At 39.1% G+C, this 11,423-nt stretch overlaps 1 protein-coding gene across 1 annotated transcript; it reads left to right on the forward strand.

Annotated features, from left to right (window-relative positions):
* Positions 1-5,744: 5,744 nt before the first annotated feature.
* Positions 5,745-7,010, forward strand: LOC115631192 (beta-1,4-glucuronyltransferase 1). The gene has a single exon (XM_030527882.1). The coding sequence runs from the start codon at positions 5,745-5,747 to the stop codon at positions 7,008-7,010; it is 1,266 nt and encodes a 421-aa protein (XP_030383742.1).
* Positions 7,011-11,423: the final 4,413 nt, after the last annotated feature.

An 11,423-nucleotide genomic window follows, 5' to 3' on the forward strand; every position in this document is an offset into this window, starting at 1 on the left:
TAATAATTATTGTTTTGATTGATTTTGATTTTTTATTGTAAATAGAATTTACTTTACTTACCAAATTGTGTTTTTATTTATTTCCTATGTTGAAATGCTCAAGTCCTTTAAATCCAGTCATAAATTATGAAATTCATCGCAGCTTACCTCAACAACAATCGAAATGTTCACCTCTATTTCCAACAGTCGAATGACACAATAAGAGTACATGATTGCCTTTTAGCTTCATGGGTTGATAGAGGCTCATTTAATGTAACGCGACCACATAGCCCCAAAACACACACAAACACATGCACACAAGCACCCAAATGCTGTTACATATGCAATCAAGCCACAAGGCATTGACTTGCCGTTGAGCAGTTGCACTAAGCCGCAAGTCAAACAATAATGCAACATAATTATATAATAGTGCTATTTTATTGAGTGCTGCAACAAAGTGGCGGCTCAACAAACGCACTTACAGACATCAACACGTACATATTTATGTATTTGTATCTGTGTGTGGATGAATATGTATTTGTTTGCGTGCGCAATAAGCCGCTGTCACAATTCTCAATGTCTGGCGGGGCTGTGGGATTCGTCAAACATATATAAACATTGAAATAGATGAACCTGAGCAGGCGGCAAAACCAAAAACCCAAACTGTCACAACAAATATTTCAGCGCCAGTCGAAGGAGCGTCATAAGGGACGCCCAAAACATACATGATACACACACACACACAGAAAGAGAGAGAGAGAGAGAGGAAGACACCCCTCAGAACACAAGACACATACCCACAGACACAGATATACGGGCAAGCAAAATAAACTTAGCACGCTAGGCTGACTACGATGGCCGAAGAACGTTAGAGCTATTTTAACAAGGGACCAACACCAGAAATTCTGACTCTGATCCCAACCCCAATCTTTACCGAAACCCAAACAAAAATGCTGCACAAGGCAGCGCAATAGGCAATAACAACAACAACAACAATAATAACAACAGCAATGGCAGTGGCTGTGGCAGTGGCAAGAAAAAGCTCCATTTACGCTTGCTTAGTTCCTTTTAGTATAAAGTTTAAGCTTAATCCAGCATAAAATCAACTGGTAAATTTTTTATGTCGACAGCGTCGAAAGCGGCATCGGCAGCAGCAGAAAAAGGCAGAAAGATTAAAGAGTTAAGCCATGAACCCAAACACCCTGCCTATATACCCAAAACATTGAAAGCCCATACAATACAACTTCGGCAACAACAACAATAAAGCAAAATTGTTGGCTATTGATACGAGGGCAGACAGCTAAGGGGAAAAGTTTAAGTTGCCTCGCGCCATCCTTCGATCATAAGCCATTTATGGCGCAACCCTTTCAATCAATTGGATTATTGCATTTGCCCGCCAAAATTATAAGCGACATGAGCCAGATTCCAGCCCAGCCCAGCCCAGTCCAGCTAACCCTCCATTACACACCGCATTCCCCCCGCCACACCTGCGTTTGGCACGTCTTGCATAACTGTAAACAGACTATTGAATGGGCGCAACAAGCGGAAACACGTCTGCCGGCCATTTTGTGTTTGCAGTGAAATCAAACCGGAAATGTTAAAATATGCAGCGTTGCTACAACAACAAAATGCCTGCTGGACAAACTGACCAACTGATTGACTGACTGTCGGACTAACAGACTGACTGTCTGCCCCTTCCTGCCTGCCTGACGGGTCAAAGTGCTGTTGTTGACGGCAACAACAACTATAGTTGTTACAACAACTTGACACCAAAGTGCGCTAAATGTCAGAGATTACAAATGCAGGCATACATAATATATTCAAAATATGTAACTCTATACAGACAAATGTACATACGAGTATATTTCACTAAAAGGCCAACAGATTATGCATGCGTGCCTGATCTTTCATTTAAGCCAACTGCCAACTGCCACACTGTCCACTATCCATCCAAAGATGCCAGCAATTTAATTTTAAATCGATGCGGTCAAGCGAGCCAAGCCACTTACTTCTTTAAGTTCGTGCGCAAACGCTGATCTATTTGCTTGCAGGCGCCAAAAGTTTGCCCTGACATCGCCTTTGCCTTTTGCCATTTTTATGCGCCATTATAAACTGATTTATAGGTTCATTTCCAGGCATCTCAATGAAGTGCAGCAGCCCTGCTACAGCCAGTATGCGATAAAAAGAATATGTAGAGTATTAAAGAAATGTTGCTTGAAGAACTTTCTTGACTTTACAAGTATGTGCATACGAGTATGTGGAAGCTAAAGAAAACACTTCGCGGCAATGTTTTAATGAGTTAATTTAAACTTGTTAGTAAATGATTCAGTTTTTTTTAATTAAGTGCCAAGTTTTTGTGGAGGCAACAAAAATGTTGCAAAAAATTGTTCTCTTCAAATTACGTTTGAAATCTGCAAATAACTTCGAGGACACCAAATGATAAATGCAAAATTTAATTGAAATTAAAAAGCACACATCCATGAATTAGTAAATAAAACAAGATTTATTTACTTATATTTATTCATGTCAACAAACATTGACTGTCGACATAGGAAAACAATATACAAAAAATATATAGAAAAACCTTATAAGCTAGGAAAGCCTAAGTAGAAGAAATCTATTGATAGCAATATGTAAAACAAATATATATATTTAAAAACAAGGGAAAACATTTAGAAAATGTTGAGAAAAACAGTCCTGGTATTTAACTCAGCTTTGCTTGGTTGCTTGACTGCAACAACCACTAAGCGCTAGGCCTAGTTCAACAAAAGGCCTGCTGCCACATTGTAATACATATGTATGTACCTTCAAATCTAATTTATAGAATATCAGTTATCATGTTCAACTCGCATTCCTAGCAGACCAATACATGTAATTATGTTTATCTGAATCGTATCGCAAAAGTATTTTATTTTAAAGTCAACTCAAAAGTATTTGAACTGTAGCTGCAGTGTCAGCATCCGAAGGTTAAAAGTAGTAATAACTTGCCGAAGATGTGCTGCAAATTGCAGTTGCCATGGGCTCTTGAGCACACACACACACACACAAACATGCACGCAAACAGCCATACATTCACAATCACACTCACACAAACAGACAGCCAGTTACAATGATGATGCATGTGCTCGAGCAGTGGGACATGTTGCTTAAATGTGGCCTCTGATTGCATATATTTGGGCGAAAACAAAAACAAAACTTTAAGCCGATATCAAATCTTTCAATAATTAATAAAACACACCATGCACATACCAGCACACACATACACACACACACACACCCGCCCACACATACTTCAACGCACCTAGTACACGCGCGCAAACAAACGCAAGCCCGTAAATAAACAGGCAGGCAGGCAGGCAGCCTGGCAGGATTCGAGCAGCCGGCAAAGTACGAGCGATTCGAGCGCAAAGTTTTGCCAGCGTTTCCCTGCCCATGTTCCCTCCTCCTGCGACCGCATCTACTCCTGCCAGCCGTGTAAAGGCTGCGCACACATACACACACGCACACGTTCACTGAGCACGTGTTCATTTCCGGCTACAGCATTTAACGTGCATATCCTGCCAGCACTATAAAGCAGGGCAGCATCCTTGCCAGCGTGTTCGACTTGGGCATGACTATGCCTGGTTATTCTTGTTGCTGTTGTATTGCTGCCCGACTAAGCCGTCGTCGTCGTCGTCGTCGATACAACAACAAGCTTTCAGATTTAATTTTAATTAGGTGCTATTGAATTTATAAATTTTTCAACTGCTGTCGTTGCTTTGCTTTGTGTGGCTCCAGGATTGCTGTTGCTCCTACTGCTCCGCTCCTGCTACCGCTCCGGCTACAATGCCTTCCTGGCGTACGTAAAACTTTTACAGCATTTCATTGAAAGTTTTCGCCATGGTTTTGTGGCGCCTGTTGCCGACGCGTCTCTGCCACCGTCAACGTCAACGCCGACTCCGACGCCGACGCCGACGTCGCTGACACTAATAACAATAATCGCAAATTATATTTTCATGAATTTTCAACTCGTAATTATTAATATATATGTATATACCTTCCTTCTTTTCTTTTTTTTTTTTTTTTTGTTTTTGGTTGCCAAAGAGAACAGCCACTCGATTCAAAGCCAAAATGGCGCATAATTAAAATTTGTTGTTATTCAGTTTTAATTCCATGGACGGAGGTGAGTATGTATGTATGTATGTGTGAGTGTGTTTGTGTGTTTGTTTGAGGTGTGGGGCCTGCCCTCTGGCATTTTACAATGAATAACAATGTACATTCATTTTGTATATTAATTGTATATTTGCGTAGGCTGCATATTAAACTGATGCTAATTGATATGAATGATGTCCTCCACCTGGCCGGAATATAGAACAGGAGTGAGGGGGGTGGGTCCGAAAATTTCTGTCTGGTTTTGCCAGAAACCGAGGCGTATCATTCAATAATTTTCAAATAAATGCCACAATGGCAGCAATGCTACGATTATCCATCGGAAAACTTTTGCCAGCCAATTTATTATTGGAAAATGTTAACTTGATTGATTTATTTGCAAAACCACCTCATAGCTTAAAATAATTATCCATGCTCTTGAGGGGTAAGGGGGGGTAATTGAGGTTAATTAAAGTTATCTTAATCAATAAATGCCTTAGTCAGTCAGTCAAGAAGACTTAAGCGCCACTCACAAATAGTCGCTTTAAATTCCATTCATTCATTAAGTTGTGAGCAAATGCATATTTTATGAATGTTTATTTTATGAAAAATCTTTATTTTTTTAAGCTTTGGGCTAACGAGTTTTATGTTATGTAATTTATATTGTATTTATTTCTTAAATACCTCGCTTTTCCCCGCTTCAGATTTTCAATGACGGACGGACAGACAAGCGGACATGTTCCTAATACGTCATCCCTTAATTTCAATTCATTTCATATGAATTGATAATACATAAATATGTGGTCTCTCTGCCTGTTATCTTTATTTGGCGACTATATATAGACTTTCTAGTACAATTTTCACTCCAAAAGGTACAGGGTGTAATTAAATGACTAATAAAATCATTTTAATTAAAATATTTGTGGTGTATGCTTATAAATAATTGAAGGTTTATAAAGATTTATGAACAGGTTTCCCTGTCGATCTTATTTAGTGTACCGTATATCTGTTGCTGAAAAATTTTATCTGTTCTTGTATTAGACTAAAGAGTAAGTCGTTCTCAAAGCACTGCATCTCTTGTAGGGTTTTGACCAGAACCAGAGTGTTTTGTTTACTTATCTCTTTTTTATCACTGCAGTTACTATATATGATGGTTCCATGTCAACATATTACCAAGAAACTCCAGAACATTTTGTTTATACTTAGTACAGATTACACTTTTCATTCTTAATTAGCTACTCGTACATATTAATGTCTAATCATTCAGGACATTCAAGCTATATTGTCAGTCATTAGCGATTAGGTCTGATATATGTAATTATTCTTTAAAGGCAGACTAATTTGCTAGCATTTTTGATATCCGTTTTCGAGGCTCAGGAATTTATTCTTTACCAAAATTGGTGACCCCTCCATTCCAACATTTTAAAACATGAAATGGGCTACAAATGGGTGTAAAAAAATAAACAAATACTTCCTTTATACCTATTTTTTGTCACTTCATATCCTAGTAGTCTTTGCATAAATGTTTCTCTCTAAATTTTTAAAAAGTACTTATTCAATTATATTTTGATGTTATAGTTTAGGAAGTTATAGACACGAAAATACACAGCATTGACATCACTAGATTGGACCTCAAGATGGGCGGAATTGAAAAACTAAAGCTTATGCTGGTAATGGCTTTCATGTGTATGGCAATTCTTGTATGCTATGTAGAATCTGTAAATGAGACTAAATACTTGCCTGCGGACACATCTGCGGAGCATCGTGAGAATATGTTGCGTGTACGCATGCATCTGTATTGTCAGGATCGTCCCTATAAGGCGCGGAAGATACTGCGGACCAACTATTGGGTGCTCGAGAACTATGTGATGGCCGAGCATGGTGCGATTCCGTGCTTCTCATCCATCACATATACAACGCATGCGGACTACCGTTATCTGGATAATCTAATACCTTTGCTGGAGCGGTGGCGTGCCCCCATCAGTCTGGCGGTTTATGCGCCTGGCACCGATTTTGTGTCCACCCTGAACAGCATAAGGTGGTTACTCCAATGTGCACCACAGCGGGATCTGGTACGCGCCTTCGTCAGCTTTCATATATACTTCAACGCACTGCACATGCCCAGTGCAGTGCCTAAGTCGGAGCATGTCCTGAAACGAAAAGTTGACTGTAAGGACGAGGCACCATTTGCAGATCCGGAGCTACCAATGACCTATCGTAAGCAACACTTTCTCAACTATCCGGTGAATGTGGGTAGAAATATTGCCCGGGATGCGGCGGTGACACATTTTGTGCTCGCCTCCGATATAGAACTTTATCCCACGCCACATCTTGTGGAGCGTTTCATGGACATGTTGGGCCGCAATCCCAAAATGATGAAGAACAATTCCCCGCATGTCTATGTCCTGCGCGTTTTTGAGGTTGAGCAGAATGTAACGGTACCGGACACTAAAAAGGAATTGAAGTACCTGCTGCGCAAAGGTCTGGCCATCTCCTTCCACAGCCGACTCTGTCCCGAGTGCCATGAAGGACCACGCTTGAAGGCTTGGATTGCAGCCAAATCGTCGGATGTCTTAAACATTTTCCATGTAGGTCAGCGCATTGGAAGCGCTATACGCTGGGAGCCCATCTTCATTGGCACCCAGATGGATCCAGTCTACGAAGAACGCCTCAGCTGGGAGGGAATGAGCGACAAGATGACCCAAGCCTATGCCCTTTGTGCCTTGGGCTACAAATTTCTTATACTCGATAACGCCTTTCTCACGCATAAGCCAGGTATCAAGACGACGGTGGGGGATATAGAGCGCGTCTTCCTGGCAGCCCGAACATACTACATGATCAGTCGCAAGATGGTAAACGAGCTACGTATCATGTATGGCAATCGATGGGGCTGCACTATCTAGATGGAGGCCTATTTACACCTTCAGACCATCTTTCACACTATCTTGAAAATTTTAAATTTTCCGTATATCCACTATTCTGTATCGATATATAACGAATGGATTCTTAAATTTTGTGCAAACATGTTCAGCCTGTAATGCGAAATGCGAGCGTATAAAATATGAACTGTAAACCGAAATAAATATTTATTATAGCTATTTGGAGAGGGGGAGGTCGGCTTAATTGAATAACAATTCATATGCACGAGTTCATTGGGGGTCGAGTTCAAACAAAAGTCGATTCTGTTCGACTATAACATGCCCTAGAAAGAACCTGTTACAAATTAAACTAGTTGGTAAGCTAAAAATACAAAAAATACTTTACAAAATAAGTTGAAATTGTAAATACAAGTATTGATTTGAAAGTAGGCGTCGGTAATAGCTGAGGCTAAAAACATTTTTGAAATGGTAACAAATTATTCTGTTGCAATGTGTAGAGATGGGCATTCTATATTTATAAAAACACATATATACTATTAAATACTAGCTAACTATAAAAAGTGCGCGATTTTAATGAATGTTATATAACTGTAAGCTATTACTTTCTAAGGTACACATATAAATAAAGTGCCAGATTTTAATAAAATGTATATAAAGAAGCCGATCGGGCTTATTTCGTAATATGATCCAGGCCTCTGTAATTAATATTTGAAATAACTGAGTATTTATTAACAATTTCAAAAAGCCTTGGCAAATATTCAATATAAATATAAATATTTTAATAAATATTTTTAAGCAATGGGTTTTACGATTATGCTCGTAAAAGATGCAAAACTTTCAATAACTAAAATCCGAACTTTTACGAAATAAATTACTCACCACAGCCTTTTTTGAAAAAGTCTATAAATCTTTTATACTGTTTCAGACTAATATAGACGCATATCTTTAGTTATAAGAAACGAACTCTGGCAACCAATATAAAATTCAAAACTAATGATAGGGCCAAAACCAAATATTTTAAATTATAGCTAGCTGATTTATGGTTTACAGGCAGGCCAAGTTTTAGCATGAATGGTTTGTATGGGTTTTAAGGATATTGGGATCAAACTATTTCCCTTTTATAAGGAATTTGAAGATCATATTACCTCATTCAGTGCTGCTTGTGTCGGAACTGCTTTGCAATCCTTTCAATACTTTATAGCTTGTTTGAAACTAATATGCCCTTTCAAATTGTTTCACTTTTCCAGCGACATAAAAAGCGTGGAGGGAGACTTAAATTTACACAAAATGAAACTCTAAGCCATTTATTGTTATATTTGTGCGCGACTCCATTGTTGGGCAGGGGACTTAAGGGGAGGATGTAACAATATAATATTTATGCCGCAAATTATTAACATTCAAAATGCAATTGATGCCCCAAGTGATTAATTAAATTGTTTTTTTTTTGTTTTTCAAGCACAGCACACACACATGTACAGATGTTTGGTTATGTAACAATTTAGCGAATTCAAACAGCATTGTTGTTGGCTGACAACAAAAAGTATTGTAACAATGGCAACATGCAGCCAGTTACATTTTCTCTGGCTGCCCATCAAAATGACATGAAAACTTGGCGCAACAAACTGATAGGGGAAAACCAAATGAAAAACAAAAAACTTTGCTAAAGACAAATGACCCTTAAAGTTAAAACTAACAGTGACTAAATGGAGACAACAGCGAGAAAAAGTGTTATGTACGAGAAGTATGTGTGCCAGTGGCCTTAAAAACTGAATGGCAAATGGAAGAAGTGCAAGACAGACAAAAGCAGAAGTAGAGCAAAATCTTTTAATTGCTGCCAGTAGCCAAGCAAGCGAAGCTATCCATTTGTCTTTTGGCCAACAGTGCAACTTGGTTCGAGTTCAAGCCCCATGTTTGTCGAGCAACGATTTGATGACTCACTTGTGGGTGTTCCAAAGGCCTTTTTGCTCAGCCTCACCGAGATGCGAGTACTCGCGTGAAATTGCAAATTTGTTTCACCTCAGCGCAGGTGGCACTCTGCTAACTCAACCATCAGGAAGAATGCAATTTCAAAAAAGAAAAGAAAACAAGCCCAAAACAAACTTCAAGCGAGGTACAAATGCAACAATGGCACAAGAGTCGTCCATTGGCAGCGTGTGGATGAGAATGAAAATCTGGGTGAGGTGAAAGTTAAGGTGGAGGTCGAAGCATTCTGAGCACTCATCAAAGTGACCGATTGTTAGAACGTGTCATGGCATCAATGAGAGGAAACGACAAACAGGCGGCCGACACAGGATGAAAAATGAGTGGAGTGGAATTAGCTGAGAACGTGCAATCTGCCAGGATATTTGTGGAGGCATTGTCACAGCTCCCCAATGTACACAGGCTGCACAACAGTGGACAGTTTCCATTCCCTAGAAATGCTGACAGCGAAACAAGTCAATTACGTAATTACAAATACTGTAGCATACAACTAGGCGCAAAATGTAATAGCACTTCATGGCTGCGGGCACAAAAAAACATATTTTCAGTCACTTAATAAAGGGATTTCGTTTAAAAGCCTACAAAAGTACAGACTTTCAACTAAATATTTGAAAATGATTTTCCTACAATTTCAGGCTTCAACAATTTGTAGTCGGTTTGATTTCGAGCAATTTAAAGATCCGTTCGTCTCTTCGCTCTCCGTATGAACAATTTTTAATCATGACAACTAGGCACCCAAACATGGTATGAAGACTTTTCTGATTGCAAGATAATTCTATAACAAATAATGAGGCATTTTATATAGCCGCCATGGGAACGATCGGTAGAAGATACACACTTGCCTTTGCTAAGACATAGAAATCAAATTTTACTTTTTTGAGTGTTTTTAGAGACCCCCGTATACTAATCTAGTTCTAAATTTGATCAAAATCGGGACTCTATTCAATATTTAAACTGTAACGTAAAGAACGATTGGCGCAATAACATTCATTTTATTTAAAGAACTGTGGCAGAGACAAACGCAGAATTGGACTAACTTATTTATTGAAGTTGCTGCAAATATCCCAAATCTTGTAATTTTAAATGTTTTAATGTTTCATATTCATAGAGACCGACATAATGAAGAAAAAAGTACAGATTTTAGGATATTAACTTTGCCTAAAACAGAAACCTTTGAACCGTATGCTTACAAAATCTTTATCTAATGTTAATTTGCAAGTGAATTTGTATAAATTTATTTAAACATAAAATACACCTGTGAGCCATAATCGCCATAAGATGCTATTTAAGTTTTCAAAAGGTGCTCATATCACATAAGTCTTTTTTTAATTTTTCTGTATCCTTCTGTATCTTAACACATATGTATGAATAAATATTTTATTTCATTTTGAGGCAAGCAAAATTCAACTTTGCTCTCCTATCTAGGTAGTTAAAACAGAGCAGCAAAATGTGAAAAAAACGATAAATATTTCACAAAATTGAAAGAGTTGTGCCATTTAGCCAGGATGGCAAAGGAAGCAGCATAAATGTAAATATGCATAGACTCGGTATATGTACGTGTATCTGAGGTTGTAAAGGATAGTTCCCCATATTGTGCACTTGTTTACATTTACATAACAGCAACTACTTACATGAATTGAAAGCATAAGCCAGGCACGCAAACAGCAGACTGAAGTCTGCTTAGAAATCGCCTTACAAAGAAGACATCTATGTGTAAGAAGAACGACTTGAAGATGACAAATTGAATGGGCGGCTGAGGAGTTAATTGCGAGGCGTGTTAAGCAAAGACGTAATCGTGAATAAAATTGTGTGTTGTGCTGGTCACACTTTGCCTTCAAGGCAAACACTTTGCAATGAAAAGGCGTCGCACACATTTTCTATGACACATCTTGAGATTTTCTAATTTTGATGGCAAACAGCGATTAAAAGAAACGAGATTACTTTCTGCATACTGCATGAGGCCATTTAATGTGTTTGCATTGGAATAGCGCGCTATTCCACAGATTGGGCGTGACTGGGGGGGCGGATATAGAGTGTCTCTACTATTGACAGTCAGTTCGATGGCAGAAGCGTCCAAAATGCAGACATCAGTGCCATACACACGCTATGGCTATGGCTTGACGTTGGCGCTAATTTGCACTTGAATGCATCATCGGGCAGCAGATGCAGATCCGCATCAGCATCAGCATCAGATACTACTTCGAATGGGTGCGTGAGAATGGTGCAGCGTCATGCAGGTGCTGCTGTGGCTGCTGACTGACGATAATGATGACGTTAACGAGACCAATAACTGTTTGCTGCAGCATCCCAAGCTGAGCGTGAAGTAACAAACACTTGACGCCTAATCGAAGCAAATACCAAGCGGCTTGATTGTGCTTGATGTGTGCACATACACACACACACACACACACACGCTCACACAGATGAATGGCGGCTTTGCAACCACAATTTACAAAA

This window comes from Scaptodrosophila lebanonensis, unplaced genomic scaffold, assembly GCF_003285725.1.
Source record: "Scaptodrosophila lebanonensis strain 11010-0011.00,11010-0021.00 unplaced genomic scaffold, SlebRS2 tig00001412-arrow-pilon, whole genome shotgun sequence".
NCBI lineage: Eukaryota > Metazoa > Arthropoda > Insecta > Diptera > Drosophilidae > Scaptodrosophila > Scaptodrosophila lebanonensis.